The 20,334-nt window shown below is 49.0% G+C and overlaps 1 protein-coding gene across 4 annotated transcripts; it reads left to right on the forward strand.

The window, feature by feature from the left end:
- Positions 1-2,024: 2,024 nt before the first annotated feature.
- LOC149852532 (uncharacterized) lies at positions 2,025-20,144 on the forward strand. Of its 4 annotated transcripts, none has more exons than XM_090030028.1 (5): positions 2,025-7,159; positions 10,082-10,214; positions 10,688-10,807; positions 10,946-11,059; positions 11,734-20,144. In XM_090030028.1, the coding sequence occupies exons 2-5, from the start codon at positions 10,127-10,129 to the stop codon at positions 13,053-13,055; spliced, it is 1,644 nt and encodes a 547-aa protein (XP_089886154.1). In that variant the 5' UTR covers positions 2,025-7,159; positions 10,082-10,126; the 3' UTR covers positions 13,056-20,144. The 4 variants fall into 4 exon arrangements, with proteins under 4 accessions (XP_089886154.1, XP_089886151.1, XP_089886153.1 ...); XM_090030027.1 differs by having other exon boundaries at positions 2,026-8,708; positions 11,734-20,143; XM_090030025.1 differs by having other exon boundaries at positions 2,025-10,214.
- The last annotated feature ends 190 nt before the right edge of the window (positions 20,145-20,334 follow it).

Below are 20,334 nucleotides of genomic sequence, written 5' to 3' on the forward strand. Positions count from 1 at the left end.
GTGGAGCTGGTGACCAGGTACTGAGGTCAGTACTGACTGTAGCATTGTTTCAAAATGGTACAGATGGCAAAGCAGAAGTGGTAATCTGAAGGGCTAAATGCTGCCACCCACCGTGTTGCCAACTCTCTTGCCTTTGCTATGTGGTCTTATGATGTTGAATGCCTCCCTTAAAGCCCCAGCTGTGGGCAGCCTGCCAGGAGGGGAGGCTCTTGACTTTCACTTAAAACCAAAATTATGTTTTTAGTACTCATGGTCATGGAGAAATGTTTGCGGACATGACCCAAGGTTAGCACACCTCGAGGACTTGGAAATGGGGACAAATAAAAAGAAACTCAAATGCATGGGGGGGTGGGGGTTCAAAGAAGGAAAGAAGGGGTAAAGAAGAATGGGCAGTGCCAAAGATTTCTGACCACAAGCTGTAGCCAGGGACCTGTACAGTACCCAGCTGGACTGGCAGCTGATGTGCAGATCCCAAGTGGATCATGCATCATCCAGAGCCTAGAGTTGGTTCTGGAGACAACACACAAGCCAGCAGGGATCCCAATTTGTTCGCTACACAGCTGGCAAAATGGGGAAGGCCTGGTGACGGGGGGCATCTGGAAGGGAGTAAGAAACCCATTGTGCTATTCCTGGCTCTGCCACTGAATCCTGTACAATGCAGAGCTAGTTGCTGCTGCCACCCAGTGCCTTGGTTTACCCATCTGTAAAATGGGGGAATGATAACGCTGTTTCCTGCCCATCTTGTAGAGGAGTCATGAGAACAAAGTGCTTAATGTCCACACAGTGCTCTGAACGGGCAATCACTGTGAGGCTGAGCTGTGTTGCCATTAGGGTAGAAAGCTGGGATAATACAATTAACGAAGAGATGAGCAGTTTTCTTTCTTCTTACTCCTGATAACTCGATGCCATTCAAGTCCCCAGACAAGGAGTGGATTGACAGCACAAGTAAGGGCCTAAATTTTTTAGTACCTCTCAGCCTTAACCCCATGGTATCTCAGAGCCCCCTGTGTGGCAGGGAAGGATTAGCATGCCCGTTTCACAGACGGGGACCTGAGACACAGATTAAGTGACTCCCTCAAGGGTCACTGACACAGCCAGGAGTTAAGCCTCAGTTTCGTCAGTGCCAAGCTAGTGTGCTAGCCACTGGACCCTCCTTCCTTCTTAGGCAGTTACTCTGGGGAGTAAAACCATGCCTTGGAGCAGAATTTGCTGAAGGAATGTCCTGAGGCCTGAATAGCTAAAGGCCTACCTCCATGTGGCCAGCAGAGCTGTACTAGAATGACTACTAATGCCAACTACTGCCGCAGAGCTATTCTGTTCCTTTGTGTGAATGCCCTTGTTTCAAAACAGCTTCTTTTATTCCAGAGTAAATGTGCTGCATATTCTGGAATAGAAATAAAGTTTGAAATAATGAGTCCACATGGAACAGCTATTTTGGAATAGGCAAGCTATAACAGAATCCACCTCTAGTGGAAATGTTGCCCTGCAATAGCTACCCCAGGAAACTTCCATCTTGGAGATGAGGCCTTAATGCCTACCTAAATGACCTCAGATGTCTGTCCTGCCATGTTAGGGCAAGCTGGGTTGTATTTGACTGTGTAAACTGGCAGGGGCAGGGCAGAGACATCATTATCTCAAGGTGAAGGGAATGTGAGGTGAGAGAACCCCATGGGATTAGGATCATAGATGTGGATGGACCCTGTTCATGGTTATGGAAGCAAACACATTTTATTTTGATAATCTTGTATTTTTACTTAACTGTCAACCCTATGGAGTGTTTTTATGGATGTTGCTGTTTGTTTTCTGAGCCCGTTTCCATTTTATTATTCTTTTGTAACCCGTGTATATAGCCCAGCGGTATGGTTAAAAACTGTAAATAAATGACCTTTTTATCTGTTTTTCCCCAACTTTGTGGAAGTTGTTTTGTTTGTCACCCCTGTTACTGCATCACGGAAAAGGACAGCAAAGTCAAAGAGAAGTTTGAGCCCTGGAGAAGGTAAGGCAGCTTCTTGTATATCAGACTAGCTTAAACCTGAGGATTTTGTAGACTTGCAACTCCAGTGATGGAGAGCAAAGACCAGGCCTGAATGTATATCTCATGCTGTCATTTTTTAAATGCACACTGAGGTGACTCACCGAGCAAATCAGTGGAAAAGGAACTGAGGACCAGAATTGGTCAGTTTTTTCTTTGCACTTTTTTTTTTTTTGAGAAGTCCAGATTTAGTCATGCATTTTGCAAATCAGTGTCAGCCTGTTGGCTACAAAGGACCAACTCACAGAATCATAATGAATTCTAATTTATTGTACAGGATGTGAAGTTACCAATAAAATCATAAAGGCAAACTTTGAGTTATGAGGGGTACTGGCCACCTTAACACACACACACGCTGTAGCACCAAAGTTGGTTTATACATATCTGGGGCTCTGGAGTCTGCTGTTGATGGTCAGCTTCCTCCAGGGTGATGTCTTCTCCAGAAGGGGGTCTCTTGCTTGTCCTTCTGTCTCGGTAGGTCAGGTGCTGGATGAGGGGGCGCCAGTGAGGGTCACGCTTCACTGCCTTTTATCCCTTTCTGGCATACTTGTGTGATCCCCCAAGCACCATCTTGGCTGCCCAATCTGGAGGTCGCTGTCCCATGTGGGTCTTGAGTAGTGCATGGGAATCTATCCTTGACTCGATTGACTTAATGGTGTATTGTCATGGGTTACAGGAATAGTCAATGGGGGGGTGCTCTGTTCCAGGAATCAGTTCCTTGGCTTGATTAGCCTAAAATGGCTTGTAGAGTTGAGTTTTGTAAGGGTAAGTTCCTCTGGCTGGGCTATTGTTAATTAACAGCCAGAGGCTCTTGCCTTGTCATTTAATTACCTACTGATCATCATACATACTCACATTCATTCAAGGGACCAGCCCAATATAGCAGATTTTATCACTTTACAATTACAATTTCAATGCAGTTTTTAACAGTGGTCCGGGGTGTAACTTCATTCTACAGGGAGTACATTCCTTAAGGGTTTAAAAGTATAAAATATAAAATACAAAATGTCATGGTAAAGATAAGACAGATGAAATATAAAAATGCACTGTGAGAAATATATAAAAATGCAATGTGAGGTAGTGAGGATCAAAGGCTACTGCGGACAGTGAGTGAGTTAGGTTAGCACCAGAATATATTTACAGTCTTTGAAGTGGATATTTTAGTTCTTTTGTTTTCTTTATTGACACTGAGCTTAATTGATACCTAGATGTAGTTTCTACGTTTCTCGGACAAAAAGTCACTTCAGCTTTCTGGCTTGCTCTGAGCCTCGCCACACCCATGCAATGAGTGTGCTAGATCTCTGCCAATACTTAGAAGGAAAAAGAAATGCACAAAATGGGGGGGGGGAGTGCAGGCAAGAAGGACTTCTGTTATATCAATGTCCAGAAGGGAAGTGCACAAAGCGGGTTTTCTGCTACAAGCCCTGCTTAAGAGGGTCCCCAAGCCAAACTGCAGCTCACCACCCTCTGATCTCCTAAAGCAGCTCCACAAGCATCCAGCTCTTTGGTTCTGTGGAATTGGTTCTGTAGTAACCAGCCAGGACATCCTCCTTTGGGCCCTGTGCCCTGATAAACAGGGAGTCTTTCTTTCAAACACAGTCCTTTTGCACTTTGATGCTTACGCAGGGGCATGAGAGGCAGGGACATCTTGGACAGGAAGTCCTGCTTCTCATCTGATTTACTGTACCCCCTCTAGGAAATGTGAATCCCTATGCCTCATTGTGAAAATATCCTTAGGACACAAGCCCAACACTGCTTTTCAGCAAGGCATTGATATTTAACTGTCTGCTCCTGTCGGGAAGGAGCCCTGGGCTTTCTCAAGTGTTTGCAGGACCCAGTCATCTTAAACTGGCTATATCCAGTGCTTTAGCCTTAATCGGTGCTGAAGGGAGTCGAAGCCCCGCCACTCCTGCCTCCACTGTGGAGAGATCACTAGCAAAAAAACTTCCAGCCCCATGAGCAGCTTGCAAACCTGCTTGAGGCAGTGAAGGAATAAACCTGCAAACAGCAAATGAGCCAGACAGGCAGAGAGGCACTGAAGCTGCTCTATAAAGAGGAGGAGGATGAAGGGGGGTCCGGGGATCACAGAGCTCACTTTGAGGCCCCCCACACAAAAGGCTACCCAGGAGTACAAGGTAAGGCATAAGCACACAGTGCGACACTCTTAATGTGTCTGATCCCCAGCAGGCTTTCTCCTGGGTTGGCTTGGCAACTGCTGGAGTTGTGCCACTCAACATGATGGCTTGATTACTGAACCAAATGCCCTCAGAGGCTTTGGGCAACCATGGGGACTGCTTCCTCTCTTCCTATTTGCCATCATGAAAATCACGACTGACTACATTGCAGCTATGGGCACAAATTGCTCTAGAGTTTGTAATGGGCTTTGGCTATTTTATTGCAGAAGATAAAGTACAAATATCATATTTGGGGTGTGTCCTGTGGCAGCATGTACAATACCACACAAGATGCTGTGGTATTCATTATCCCCACAGCTTTTAAGTGAGTCTTTCCACGGGGACTCGGATAACAAAGGGATTTATATTCCCTTTTCCAAAGCAATATGGGGCCCCGGCTGGTACATTGCAACAGCTTGGACACGGACACATGGACACACACGGGCACACATGGACACACACACAGTTTTCCAGCAACAATCCCTTGCAGCATTCCCTTCCAGAGTGGCCCATTAGGTAGCATTTGGTTGTGATAATCTTAACCCATGTTAGATTTCCTCCTGGTCTTAAGTAAATGGATTAATATCTATCCATTCATGTCTCTGGCTTTCTGTATATCCACAGTCCTTTTGGGTTTTCAGATTGCCAGTGTCCCGACTTGCTCAGTCCCAAAGCAGGGATTTTTTTCCAAACTAATAATAATTAAAACATTTTTAGGGTGACCAATTTCTGAAAGAACAATAATTGGGTGAAATAAACTGAGCAGAAAAAGTTAGGGGAAATTTGTTCTTCTTTGGAAACTGATAGCTTTTGCAATTTCTACCATTTTCATTGCTTGACAATGAATACATACATTTTCAACACAGTCCAATGATTTGTTTTTCTAAGGAAGGAGAAATGAAACCTGCAGGTAAAAGATGTATGCTATCACTACCCTGTCCATTTAAGCTGGTGGGGCTGATCAGCTCTGAATGTCTCAGTGATTCAGCCAATATTCCACATAAAATGCAAGCCAACTGAAGTCTACCTCAGTGCATGGCTCAACCAGCTGGCAGGGACAGAGAGGAGATCAAAGGTGACACTGAACAAATACTGCTTGCCCAGTTCTTCAAACATATCATTTGCAATCATGATATTGTGCAAGGATCTGTGTCTGCTTTTATCTCTATCTCTCCATCTCCCTGCCTTGTCCTTGGCTTCAGACTAACTCAGCTAACTATGTCTCTCTCCCTCTTCACTCAGAATTTTTAGGTCTGTCCTAAGTTTTGGTTTCAGTTTATTTAGTTAGGGGTGTAGTTTTCAAAGGGGATATTGCCTGAACTACTGATATAACTGTGCTCATACTTAAGGGAATCAGGGTGCTTTGACCCTGATGGCTTAGTGTAGGAATACACTACTTTTGTAGACAAACAAGACATGAGAATCATAGAGAAGGAAGCCTTGAAATGACCTGCATAGGTAATCTAGTCCGGCCCTCTTTCCGAGGCAGGATCATCCCTTTCCAAACCGTCCTATAAAAGTCCATTGTCTAGCCTCTTCGGAAAACTACACAGGCAACCCTGACACAATATCAGACGTAACACCCTAACCCACCACAGGTAAAGCAGGGTGGGGACCATAGCAGCCACTGTTCTGCTACTGTAAGGATTGTTACTATATGCTCAAGAAATCCCAGGAAAAAGAGGAAAGGAAACCACCCCCACAGTCCATACCACTCTGGTCATAGGGTAAGATTCCTTCTTGACCCCAAATGTGGTGACTGGCTAGAGCAGAGGGGCAAGACCCTCTAGCCAGGAATCTCTGGGTTTAAGTCTCAGCAGGAGCATAGATAGACACCCCATTCCCAACTCATTTGAGGACCAGGAGCACAGGTCTGGAAAGGACCGTCAGGTCATAAGGCCTATCCCCTGCAGGCAACCATGTAATAGATGTTAAGTGGAGACACATAGGTAGGTATTCTGAATTCAAGTGGAAGGCAGGGTAGATTTGCCCCTTATAGACTAAGTACATTAGAGATATAGCATAAGTTTTCATGAGCTGGAGCTCATTCAACATCTGAGGAAGTGAGCTCCAGCTCATGAAAGCTCATACTATACATCTCTAATTGAGGTGGTCTATAAGATGCAAATCTACCTTGCATTCTATAGATGTGAAGTGCCAAAGGGTTCACAAGACCATCCACCCCAGTCCCTCTCACACGCAACAGCACACAAAGAACCAACTAACCACCCATGACAGAATTCGGATTTCCAGTGCCAAAAACCAGAGACTCAAAACACTGTAGCCAGAGATAGGAAGGCTTAAGAGGCACACGCACATCACCAGTGCCTGTTGAGACTTGGTGGTGAAGGGGCAAGAAGCCTGGGGACAGAAGGAGGGCAAGCAAGCAATAGCCTGACTTTGTGACCCAGAAATGTGGATGCTGCCCTGGCAAGGGGAAGCAAGTCCTGCTGTCACTGTTATGTATGCATTTTGCATTGCAGTGATTGGGAAACCAGCCCCTGTTGGGGGCAGAGAGCAACTTCTGCACAGCATGCTCCACCTGCTTGGAATTGCCTCCTGTGAAGCTTGACCAGCAGCCCAGACTGCACTGTTTGGAAAGCCTTTGAGCAGCAACCCTCGGGGCAGCACTGCTTCATGCAAGAGAGACCTCTTTGGAGACAAGACAGAATGCCCAACAGGAAGGAGCATGGGCCTCTGTTTTGAGAGAGAAACAAGAAGAAAGAAACCCCAGGAGATTGGCAGGAGCAAACCACAAAATCTATGCTTTTCCTTTTAGAAAGAAAGCTCCCACGTGTACAATACTCACTATCCAACAGCCAGCAACCCCTTACCCATCAGGACACCCCTGTCATTACATTACATTAATCAGCCCACTCTCCTCTGCCAAATCCCTCCTGATACTGTACTTTGAGAGCATGGATCACACATCCAGCTTACACAGGAGGATGGGGTGAGTGGGCCAAGGACTGATGATCCATTTGTTTTCAGGCTGCTTTTCAACTGCAGGCTAAAGCCCCTTCCCTCTTGCCTTTCCACGGAGCCAGATCTGGACTCCTGTTTCTATAGTGCAACCCAGAATAGCACTGTCTTCCAGTGCTCTGACCCCAGTGCTGTTTAAATCAGTGGGGGCCAGCCTTTTTCATAGGTTTGCCACAAATTAGCTCCACGCCCTTCTCCTAGCGCCACTACAATCCCTTTTCCCTGCCACATCTGCCTTTCTGCCTTGTGCTCCCTACCTGAGCTGCTGCTCTGCTTTCTGCTCCCTGTCCTATCTGCCACTGTGCTGCCTGCCCCCTCCCTGACCTGCCATGTGTCTCACACAGAGCCTGCCTGTGCCATGTGTCCATCCCTGGCGTAAATGATGGATTTTACAGTAAGGGGGGATTGGGACTACAGGCCAGAACCCTTTTGCTCTCCCCTTTCAAGGGCTGTGACCACCTTCCTGGCCCAGCCAGGCTCCGTCTTGCTTGCTTTCCTTCTGGTCCCATGGAACTTTTCTCCTTGGCTGCCAATTGTTTAAGAGAAAGGTTGGAGACACAAAGAAAAGAGAAAGAGGAGATGGGTAGAAGGTACTTGCACCCTTGTCTGCTCCCTAGCTGAGGGCTAGAATAGCATCTTGGGACAAAGGAGATGTGGGTTCAAACCCCATACCTAAAAGGAAGTTGGGGGATTTCTAAAATCCTCTCTTCTTATCACGTTGCCTTTTGCTCACATATTGAATGCTGATCTCCTACTCCAGGCCAGAAACAGCTTTCTGAACGGTAAGCCCCTGGTTAACACAGCACTGCTGCTCGGCACTGAGAGATAGTGAAGGAGTGATACAGAGTTTAGCTGCCTTGTGATGCCAGCAAACCCCTCTATTACATTTGGAAACTCTGTTTCTGCCTAACGGAGATTTATGTTTATTGTAACTGGAACCAGGGGCTTTTTTTTTAATATACAAAATGTTTTTTATTGTATTTTCCCCCAAAGGACAACGGCAAGGTTGCAGATTCTCTGCAAATCAGAAACATGGCAGAAAGCTTGTAAAAATGTCAACCCCTTAGAAATGTGATGCTGAACCATTCCACGATTTTTCTGCTTCTTTGAAATCATTGCTGAAGTGTAGGGGTTTTTCAGCTGCTCTTTCGTGAGAATGAAAGCCCTGCTTCTTGAGACATGAATCTGTGCCTCCCTTATTTCTCCAGCCAGAGGGGAGGATGAACTGTTGCCACTAGAGGACAGTGGTCGATAGTAAGGATGGGGAAGCTGGTGGCTCTGCTGCTTCCTCTTCCGCCGGGATAGTGGGGCTGAGCTTCCCAGGTCAGAGTGCTGCATCTGGACCCACCCAGAGACTAGGCTGAAAGGCTGCTCTCCCAGCAGGGTTGGTGCCAGGGAAAGAGCCCTATATATGCCCCCACAGTGCCCAGCCCAACGGGGACTTTCTCCAGGGGCTGGCACCAGCCCCCCAGGGCAGCCCCGGGCTCTGCCAACACCAGCTCCTGAGCCGGAGACTCCAGGTAATGGGGAGAGACCTTGGGGGAAGCACTGGGGACAGGCAGGACAGGGGCTGTTTGCACACAAGGCCTCTCTGTGGCCATCTCTGCTCCCCGGGGTCTGAGAGTCCCAGAGCTGCTTCCCCCACTAACGCACACCAGCTCTGGGCCTGGCAGGCACTGATTCAGCTACAGGAGAGTGCCCACCCCTGGGAACAGGACAGTGACCAACTCTTACAGCCAAAGGGGATGGAGGAGAGAGACTGAGAAAGGGATAGATGGGAAGGGGCAGATGGAGCAGTCAGTGGGCAGGGAGGTGACTGGCTTCCCACCCCCCTTCCCTGCCACCTCCCCAAGCAGAGTCACTGTCCTGTAAGCAAGGCAAGGAGCAGAAGGGAAAAGCCCATCCCTGCCCCTGCCTGGTCCCTGCACTTCTGAGAAACCAGACTGCCCATGGGGACAGAGTTGAGGGGAACACCCCTCAGCTGGGCTCCTTGTATTCTGCTGTCTTGTAACATTTTAATCACAGTAGTATTCATGTTGGGAAGGAAGGGTTAAAACTGTCTTGGTGGGTTTAAACCTGCTGAGAGAGGTTGTGACTGCACTGGAATAAAGTGTCTGAGCACTTTCCCAGCATGGTAGACTCCAGAGAGCCCCTCTGTAGGGACAGAGTTGCAGGGACCCAGGTTGTGACATGGACTCCTGAGACCTCCCAAATCCCCTTTGCAGCCTGGCAGGCCGCAGAGAAGCACCCATGCTCTGCCCCGGTGTGCCATCCCCTGGGGGACAGGCGGTGATGGACAAGGCACAAGGGGCAGATTTTGTGGGCAGCACAGGGGGCTCATCCCAGAAGCTGAGGAAGCTGTGCCCATGTCAATAATTAGAGGTATCAGGCAAGCTATGAGCGATGGCTAGCAGGAATGTGTTGTCTTTGGGAGAGGGTAGAAATCCCTTCTCCATCATCCCATAGTTGTGTAGCAGAGAGGCAGCTCAGCCTTTTCCTGAAATTTACAGTTAGGGGTTGCAGAGGCTCTGGGAACACGTTGCCATCCCAGAAAGCTAAAAATAGCCAGTGCATAACCAAGACATCCCTTCCAGACCATCTGGGTCCTCTGGGTCCCTGCAACTCCGGAGCAGCTCAGGAGCATGGAGAGGTTGAGCTCTGTCCATCAGTGCAAGGAGCATTTGCTATTGCAGCACCTTCCTGATAGAGCCTGGTTACACAACAGTCTTCAAAAGGCCACTGTATGGGGAGAAGGTGGGGGTTGAATGAGCAGGCTAAAGACAGAGGTTACAGCTTCACAGGATGCTGCAGGAGGAGCTGGGCTGTATGGTCTGTGCCACAGCTGGTGGGACTCTGGCTGGGGCAGCTGGTGCTGAAAGGGGTGCTCTTGCAGCTCCAGGTGCTGGTGACCTTTGCGGTGGTGCCTGTGTTTTTCACCATGGAGCCATGTGTCCTGCTAGATGCTCACCAAAAAGCACTGTACCGAGACGTCATGCAGGAGAGCTATGACACCTTGATGTCGCTAGGTAAGAACAACACTTCCCTCAGGATGAGGAGCTTCAGGGTCACTCAAGCACCTAGCTCAGCCTCTTCTCCAGGTCCCGGTGACATTTATTTCAAGAGGATCAGCCCTGTCACCCCTGGGCTGTGGCTGGGAGAGGCCCTCCCCTCCATCCACCTTCCAGTGAAGAAAACATGGCTGCTGCCTGCTCATGCCTGGGGGTCCCTGTGTGACACAAGACCTCTGATTATGTGCCTCCATTTGGGGGCCCTATCTGGGGCTGCCTTCCCACTCAGGCAAGGCCTGTCCTCTCTGCACAGTAGTTATTGTTCCAGCTCTCCCTGGCTCACTGAAAACTCGTTCACTTGGTGTGTCACTGTGTTGCCTGCTGTGCATAGCCCATGTCCACTCCATCTCCCTAAGGATCTGGGCTGCTATGCTACATACTTGATGTGATGTGTTTATTATCACTTACCGGGCTTTCTCTTCTACCTAAAGTAGGCAGCATGGATGCTGTTAGCTCTACTGGATCCGGTTCAGTCCTTGGTGGGGGTACAACATTTAACCAGCCTCTGCATCCTAGCATGGTGAGAGGTGACCCAGGGAAGGCTGTACTAGGCAAGTGTCCTGGGGCAGAAGTGGCTTGTTTGGATGTGCTTATTTTCTCACATTGAACCCAGCCAGAAAGGCCGATGAAGATGCGGCAGGATGGGCTCACTACTGTGATACCACTTCTCTGATTTTCCTCCACTGTAGAATTCCCACTCCTGAAATCAGATGTGATCTCCCGGCTGGAACGAGGGGAAAAGCCACATGTCCTGGGTTCCTGGAGCTCCCTGGAAAGGGATATCACGAACGCATCCCATGGAGGTGAGGGATCAGTGTTGCTGTCTCAGGTGTACACCGCTGGGAATCCCAGCGAGACCCCATGAGTGTCCTCCATGTCTACCCCGTTTCTCCCAGTTCAGGCCTGTTTGCAGCAGGTGTAGCATCCTCATGGCAGATGTCACTAGGGCTTCTCTCCCCATCCTCACTGGCTGGATGCTCATTTCCCTGGAGTTTCTGGTTGAGATGTGGATGCAGTATAAATGCTCTCCACTGGGGCAGGATTTGGTAGAGCTCCTGTATTTTTCCATCTTCCAAGCAGTTATTTGCATTTGTGATGCCTTTTCCCACCCCTTCCCTGGGGTTCCCTCCCACACTCCAGCCCAGGGAATGACTAGCTTGGGTTCATAGAAATCATAAACTCATAGAAAATGAGGGTTGGAAGGGACCTCAGGACATCATCTAGTCCAACCCCCTGCTCAAAGCAGGTCCAGCCCCACCTAGATCATCCCAGCCAAAGCTTTCTCTAGCTGTGTCTTGAAAACCTCCAAGGATGGAGCGCCCACCCCCTCTCTGGGTAAGATGCAGTTTGTAGGAGGCCATATGGTATAGATAAATGGGCTGGGGAGCTCGAGCTCTACTCCCAACTCTGTTATAGGCCTTCTAGGTGACCCGGGAAAAGTCACTTCACCTCAGTGCTATCCTCCTTCTCTTGGCAGGTGAGGATGGGGTGAGTGAGAGTGAAGAGGAGAATCCCCAACAGGAGGAAGGTCCTGAGCAGGTGGACCCAGCGGGGGCAGCATCTGGAGCAGCTGAAGGGGATGTTTCCCAGGAGCCAAATGAGGAGAAGCCCGAGGGGCCAGGGAAGCAGCAGCGAGATGCCTTGGGGAGACGCCGGGGCAAGCCTGTCCTGCAAGAGGACGGCTCTAGGAAGCCGATGGCTGTCCCAGCACGGCAGAGGCTGCAGCAGGCCGGGAAGCCCTATGAGTGCGAGGACTGTGGTAAAAGCTTCATCTGGAGCTCACACCTGGAGCGGCACCGGCGTGTTCACACAGGTGAGCGCCCCTTCCGGTGCCCCGAGTGTGGGGAGCGCTTCACCCAGAGCTCCCATCTGCGGCAACACCAGCTGGGCCATGGTGGCGAGCGCCCTTACAAGTGCGGTGACTGCGGCAAACGCTTCGCTGACCTCCCGGCCCTGGCTGCTCACCGCAGCATCCACCTGGAGGAGAAGCCCTACCGGTGCGGCCACTGCGGCAAGGGCTTTGCCTGGAGCTCCCACCTGGAGCGGCACCGGCGCATCCACACAGGCGAGAGGCCGTTCCGCTGCGGGGACTGTGGCGAGGGCTTTGCCCAGAGCGCTCACCTGGCCAAGCACCGGCGCACCCACACAGGCGAGCGCCCCTACCGCTGCATGCTCTGTGGCAAGGGCTTTGTCGACAGCTCCGACCTGACACGGCACAAGCGCACCCACGCAGCTCCAGTTGGGGCTGCTGCCAAGAACCGCAAACGCCGCGCACCCGGGCACTGCTCCCCTCAGGTCGGCTCAGAGCCCCAGAAAGCCCTCCAGAAAGAGGAAGCCCTTGGGGAAGCCTCAAAGCCGCCCCAGCATTGCTGCGCCGCTGGGAAGGGCCGCCACTGTCCGGACTGCAAGCCGGGCCCCGAGCCCAGCGAGACCCCACAGCCCGGCCCTGAGCAGAAGCCCTTCCCCTGCGGGCACTGCGGAAAGAGCTTTGCCTGGAGCTCCCACCTGGAGCGGCACCAGCGCATCCACACAGGCGAGAAGCCCTTCAAGTGCGGGGAGTGCGGGGAGGGCTTCAGCCAGAGCTCCCACCTCACCAAGCACCGGCGCACCCACACGGGCGAGCGCCCCTACCGCTGCCCCCGCTGCGGCAAGGGCTTCATGGAGAGCTCTGACCTGGCCCGGCACCAGCGCACCCACACTGGGGAGCGCCCCTACGCCTGCCCCCAGTGTGGCAAGAGCTTCAGCGTCAGCTCGGCACTGGCCAAGCACCAGCGGGTGCATGCCATCACCCAGCCCTGAGCACTTGTAGTGGAAACCCTCTGCCCCCCAACTCCGCCACCACCAGCCATGCCTGTTCCCTCCCCAAGGAGCAGGGAGGCAGACCCATCCCTTCCACCCACTGCCACCTTTTTGAAGCAAGTGGCTCCCACAGTGACCCAACCAGAGGGCCAGTATCTACGACTGGTTAGACCATGGGGATTTCCATTCCAGGGGCCATCCCGCTGCCTTTTGGGAACCCACCTGTTTATCCGAGAGCTGAATGAAAGGAAGGAAATCTGAATTTTCCCACCAAAAACAAACTTCCAAGGGAAAAAAAAGAGTTTTCCATCTTAGGTCCACCTAAACATTTGGTTTGGCACTCCCGTTGGACTATTTTGCTCCATTCTTTGCCTTTTTGAAGCAAGAAATTTATGTTATGTTATAATTTATAGTATAATGTAAAATAAATTTCGATGCAGTGGGTTGAAATGCTCTATTCTGAAAGAGTGTAGACATGACTCCCCAGGTGCTTTGTTTTGAGCATTTTGTTCCCAAATGAAATTTCACCCAAACTGAGCCCCTCACGCAGAACATTGTGATCCCTACACCATGGCACTTTGCAGGAGAAAAGCTTTCTATTGCCTGGCTCTCCTCCTGGCTGGCTCTGGACCAGTCTTTTTTGGCACGTGAGTTGGCACAAATGCCTCATGCTACATCCGTCTAGGGCTGCGTGTGTTGTGTAGGAGGTGCTTTGTTGCAGGCATTCAACACATTTTGGAAATCAATCCAGCTCCATCCTCTTCAGGTGAAGGAGAAAGGAAGGAGCAAAGGGGCCCAAAAGACAGATTTAAGAGTCTAAGACACCAGAGTCAGGCCTAGGCAAAGAGGTCTGGTCTCCACACAGGAATCCCTAACCAGTTTTGAAGTTAAGCTGATATAGTACCCTCCTGCACCCCATGTCTGCAGAGCAGCCTGGAGACACAACCAGCTGGGTCTGGATCACACTCCAGATCACAAAGGACAGGACATCTCCCACCCTAAACACTGGGCTTTGCTTATTGTTGGTGCCAAGGGAATGGATCCAGGGGGCAGGTTTCTATCAAACACCTCAAAGGAGGATAGGGAAGGCTTGCATGTCACATTCATTCAGTCCCTTCCTTTCTAGCCACTCAGCGTCATGACTCCTACCGGCCAGGTATATGGCTCCTACCCCACACTGTTAGCCATTGTGTCACATTTTTATCAGTACCCCTCATTAGTCTTTGTGCATCCCAGTGACATCTCCCTCTGCCTCTGCCTCTTAAGCCTCTGGATGTCACGCTTCTCCCCAGCTTTCTAGCCCTTCTGTATTGATCCCTGTTAGCAGAGTGACTGTTCCAATTTTAGAAGTCAGGGATGTTTCTTAGGAGTCTCTCTTCGCACAACCGCTGGGTGAATCCCAGAGTCTGAGCGGCTATAAATGAACGTGTGGAAGAATGTTAGTCCCTGACTTGAAAGCTACTGTAGAAGAGCAGGTGAAAATGTGAGAGGTGGGTGACAGGGGCTGGGAATCTGCAGGGCTTGCTGGTAAAAGCCAGAGATTTGAGGCTGAGAACTGTGAACTCACTACGCCAAGGACCAGAGAGACAGGAAATGCCTTACAAGTGTCCGATGCATCTCTACCTGATTGGTGAGGGCCTCCCAGTGAGCTCTCAGAAAGGATCAGCCTATCCAAGCCAAAAGGCTAAGAGGGCTCCATCTCAGGCAAGATCTGAACCCAGGCTAAATCTCTTAATTGGAGGCAGGTGGAGATGAGGGTCCTGACACGGCTCAGGGCTTTCTTCCTGTCTGTACAATGTGCTGAATGTTTGCAACCAACCTGGTGCTTTCCTCATAGTCACAGGTCCTGAAAATGGCTTGTGGGTGTCTCTGCCAGAAGCTGAGATGTACAGGGTACGTTAGCTGTACCCTCTGCTACCCTGCCCATAAGCACCTGCTTCACTAAACCTTCCCACATAAACATCAGAGGAGCATCCCCTGTGGGCAGATAAAATGCTTGACTGGTTGCACAGATACTGACATTGCAGCAGCATTTCCCCTGCCTGTTAGAGTAGCTGCTATCAGCCAAGGGATTAACGCTGGGGGCCTTTGTACACACCTTTTTTTTTTTTCCCTTTCTTGCACTGCAACTGCGTGACTGTTTGCACAATCAGGTTTTCTGGATGATTTAAAAGTCTTTCTGGTGCATTAAAGCAAAACTCCTGCATAGTTTAATTTGGTTCATCGGGAATGAAAGCATTGCATCCATGGTTTTGTTGCATGCAAACGCAAAGGCACTCAAAGACGTTTAATGAGCCTCTTTGTCCACCAGATGGCTCTGTGATTTTTTTGTAGTTGACCCTTTTGAATTGCTTCCACTTTCAAATTGCTTTCCCCCCTTTTTTTTCTTGTCACCAGCTCCATGTTCCCACAGCTGTGTGGCAGAGCACAGGTTGGGGGGGGGGGGGCCTGGCCCCGGGGGCATCACTGGACCATCCTGCTCTCCTGCATCACTGGCCAGGGACCGGGTTTAATTTGTTTGAAAACCGAATGTGTACAAACACTGGTAAATGCTCCAAAGCTTTATTCATTTGAAAACCTAGTGCGTGAAGACACTGATGTGACGCTTCAAAATAAACAAGTTTAAATTTTATAAACCTATTTAATTTAATGAGGATTAAACCCTGTAGTGTGTACAGGCACCCTGGGACAGCACCCTCAGGAGGTGACTTTTCCACTTGTAAAGGGAGCTTCTTGTGACTTTGAATGGGGTTCACTGAGTCTTGTCCCTGTGTCTGTCTTTTCCCTGGGACCTATCTTTCCCTCTTGCCTTTGGAAATACTGGTGACTGTAGAACCCACTCAGCAGCAAGGTGTTGGGTTTTACCTGAAGAGGAGGCTGCTGGACTGAGCCTAGGGCTTTGGTCTGCTTGGAGAAAGTTTGGTCTTGATTTCCTTTTTTAATAAATGTTCTTCCACGGTAGAAAACACACTGCATCTGGAAGCCTTTCACTGTGAGCGTCTGTGCATGGGAGCTGGCCCTGAGCGAGTCCTGCTGCACAACACACTATTCCAAATCCATTTGATCATCTGATCTAGTAGCAACCGCAACTACAGCCAGTTTGCCTTTGGGCAGTGACCGCTTGTCTAATGGGTTCAATCCCTGCTCCCCAGTGCCCACCCTGAGTCACATCAGGCTCTTTCTCTTTCATGTGTCACCAGTAGGAACAAAGGCTTAGAAGGTCAAACTCTTCTTTTTACAATGCCCATGCACTTCAAGTCACCTCTATGTTCAGCATAGCAACCTTGATGAACCATTGCCATCACTTCTCCATCTTTTTTCACTAGATTTGCTTTCTTAAAGAAACAAGGGAGAAAATATGCACATAAACAGAAAATTTTGGAAATAAATTTTAATTTTGCCACTTGGGGGTCAAAATATTTATTTTCTATTTTTTCCCTCGCATTGATTTTCTTTTCTTCTCCATTTTAGTGGGGAAAAACCCATCACTGTGTACTAACAGAAACTTTTTTTTGATGTAAAGAGTTCTTCTCCCTGATTTTCAAAGGGCTGTGGATGACTGTCTCAGGACCAGCTTGACCAAACCAGTGAAGAGCCCCAGCTCAGGTGACTGCATCAACAGGCAGACCTGCCCTTTTGAAAGAGTGGGATTTATGTCCAGTAAGAATATTGTTTATCCATCACTTTGACATCTTGGTGCATCCCAAAAGCCAATGACTTCTATGTAGTGAGCTGTGGGTCCTTTACTATCGTACCAACATCAATTTGTGCTAGAATGGCTTAAATGGATGAACATGGCTAGAGCAGTGGGTTGGACTAGATGACCTCCTGAGGTCCCTTCCAGCCCTATTTGTTTCTGATTCCATGTACAGGCAGATGGCAAATGCATCCGAAAGCATACAAACTATGCTTAGAAAAATGCTGGGTATTAAAGGTATGCAAATACTGAGACTAAGCTATGCAAAATGTGGGTATTAAATCATGTTATTATATATGAGATATTGTATTATATATTAGATATTATATCATAATATATAAGTGTATATTATATATTATAGTATATGCTATATATTATATTATATAATATATCAGAAAAATTCTGGTCATTAAATGTATGCAAATACTGAGATTAAGCTGTGCAAATGCTGAGATTTGTCTGGGAGTCCAGCAGCATATCTGCCCCAGCAGGTGTGTGTCATTGGGTCATTAACAGAATGCTGTTTGGAGGAGGGGCAGCGGTGGGTAGCCATACCACCTGGCAGAGGTGGAGTCCCATAAGGTGGCAGCAGGGCAAACTTGCAGTGTAAGCAGCAACTTGCACAATGAATCTGCTTGAACTTTAACAAAGGTCTCCCTCCAGCACAGACACCACTGGGGGAGCAGTGGATGCTTAGTACAGATTCTGCAGTGCTTGAGTCAGTGAGTACAATTCAGGTGTCGTGGGGACAGGCAGTAGTAAAAAGCCATGGACATGGATACAGAGTGCCCTCACTGGATAGGAAACAGCTAGGAGTAGAGCATCAGTGCCTGGCACTGCAACCAGGATGGGGGTTGTCTCTGCCTGGAACTAGGGACAGGGTTGGGGTGTCACTCTGGCACCCCAACTCTCCCTCATGCTCCTTGAGCTCCAGGAGAGGATCTGGGCCCAGGCCCCAGGTATGTATCTGCAGTAGGATCTGGGCATTCACCTGTGGGAAGGGAGGAGAGGACAGTGAGACAGGAGGGAACGAGAAAAGGGCCACAGTGAGACCCAGGTTGTGGGGAAGGGAACTGGCAGTCCTTGACCGGCGGCACAGCTGGGGTGGCCGGAAGGGAGAGAGCCACCTCCAGCCACTGTGGACTGTGACCTTGATGTACCACCAGAAGATGGCAGTGACACCTCGGGGGAGCAGTGGGGCAAGGAGCAGATTTTACTGGGTGTAGAGGGAGCTCCTGGGTGCCTGCAGCAGGAGGACAGAGGTGGTGGTGGGGAGGGGGGAACACGCCTGTACTGGGGAATCCTGTAGGGTAACATGTGGGTTTAGCTGGGGACTGCAGCACAGCTAAGCTGCAACACCAGCTTGATCAGGTGGCATCAAAATCAGGTTTGGGAACAGGCCCTGGTTGGGTTTTGCTGAGCAGTCTTGGCAAAGGTGACCCTGAGCAGGGGGCTCTGGCATAGGAGCAGCCTCAGCAGGGGACACAGAGGTGTCTTTGTGGGAGTCTGGAGCTGGCCAACATGGGTGCTCTGCCTGTCCTTAGGGAAGAGCACTGTCTGAAAGTGGTGTATGGCATGTGAGGACTGCCACCGGTGGGTGGGGCTGGCTCGTAGGTTTCCACTGAAAGCATCTTGCATGAAGAAGGAAAAACAGTCATGAAAAATATGTTTTCCACAGAAAATTTCAAGCCTTCCAAAACAAAGACATGCAAAAAAAAAGGAATGCCCCAAATTTAAAACACTTCACATTGGAAGTGTGGCGAGAAGGCCTCGTGGGAACTGTGCCTCTGCTGTCGCACGCTCCTGGCCTGCCCCCTGCAGACTGTATCTCCCATGACTTACAGCTCACCAGGAGAGGAGCCCAGACTCCACCGTGGGAGATGTAGTTTGGCCTGAAGAGGATCAAAACACAGGAGTCCCAGGGCAATCCATTCGTGATAAACTGCTACTACATTTCCAAATCAAAGTATTTTGAGTTTTCTCCAAATTTTCCAAAGAAGGAAAATGTCCATTTTATGATGTTCTCTGTTGCCCATCTCCTCCTGCTTCCCTTCTCCCTGCCAAGGGGACATCTGAAGCATGAAGTGGCATGGAGTTCAAGGGTCGGGTGGATCTAGCCTCCATGGAAGCACTGACATTTGGAGAAAACTCAAAATATTTTGATTGCCTTAGCAATGTGTTGTGGGACTTACAGCTCCAGGAGGCTGGTGCTCCCAGGCTTTCCTTCCTTTGGAAAATTTTGAGAAACCGGAGAAACTCAAAATACTGTCCATGATGTGTCCAGGCCTCATTATGCAGTCAGCATCTGGTAGCAAGGGAGCTTCTCCACTGTCTCTCTGCTGGGCTTCTCCCTTAGTAGAGCCTTCCTTCCCTGTTCCCTTATCAGGATTTTCCTTGCCATGACTCCCATACTGGCCTGCGTGACCTTCAGTTTGCTCCTCACACTACAGTCAGCACTACAACACTTAATGTTGATATCAAAGCATCATCAATGGGCTTCAGAGTGAACACCTCTGGAAACATTTGCTCGCACCTTCCAGAGTGATGGTCTCAGGCTCCCTACAAATTCAGGCAGAGTCGCTCACATTCAGGGCAGCTCCCACTTTGAGGAGCGTCCCTGTGTCAATTGTATTCAATTTGTGTCCTAAACTTCCTTTTTTTTTTTTAAAGTTGAGATCTCTCCAGTCCTGTGAGGCATCCCCAAACAAGCTGGGGTTTCTCCTTTGCTGTTCTGCCTGGCATGTACATGTGAGCTGCTCCACACCTTTCATTTGGGACTGTTTTCCAAATGTGGGGGGGAAATGGCTGTTGGTTGGGGGTTTTTTTAAGGGTGGGGGCAGGAATTTGGGTGAGGTTCACAATGTATTCCGATTTTTGGCAGCTCAACACTAAGAAATTCCCAAAACATTTAGATTAAGACATGAGACTATGGAGAAAATGTCCAGATTTTTTTTTATCAAACTGAAATGTTTGGACTTTTAAAAAGAATTGTTTAGAACTGGTGTTTTTTATCCTTTGAATGGATATTTCACCTTAAAATCCTTCAGTGACGTGTGAGGTAAAAACAAATATATTTCAAAATATTGTGCTTTTGTGTCTTTTACAGAAGCTTTTCTTCCATCTGCTACTTAGCTCTGCTGGGCTTGCTTCCCTTCCAGAGGCCTGAGGAAGGTACAGTGGGCATGTCTACGTGTGCTTTTACATGTGCCTAAACTTACTGTGCATTGCATAATGCATATTAAGGCAATTTAGCATGTGTATACATGTGCATATGCATATGTAGATGCATGCCCGTAATGTGCCTTAACTAGGGCTAAAGTGCCTTAAATCAGCATGTGTAGACATACCCAGTGATACCCCAAAGCTTGCTTGTATCTATCTCAACCATGCAGTTGGTCCAATAAAAGGTATCACTCACAAGAATTCTTGCCTTTTTATTGTTTCTAATCAGCATTTTGGAAAGAAAAGTTTTGCTCCAAAATGCTCCTCCAGAGAATTAAAGATTTTAGGAGAAATGGACAGTTTCCTATGGAACAGAATTAGATGTTGATGATTTTCAAAATATTTTCATTTGGGAAATTT

The sequence above is a fragment of the Crocodylus siamensis genome, chromosome 15, assembly GCF_052110815.1.
Source record: "Crocodylus siamensis isolate JL-2025a chromosome 15, ASM5211081v1, whole genome shotgun sequence".
NCBI lineage: Eukaryota > Metazoa > Chordata > Crocodylia > Crocodylidae > Crocodylus > Crocodylus siamensis.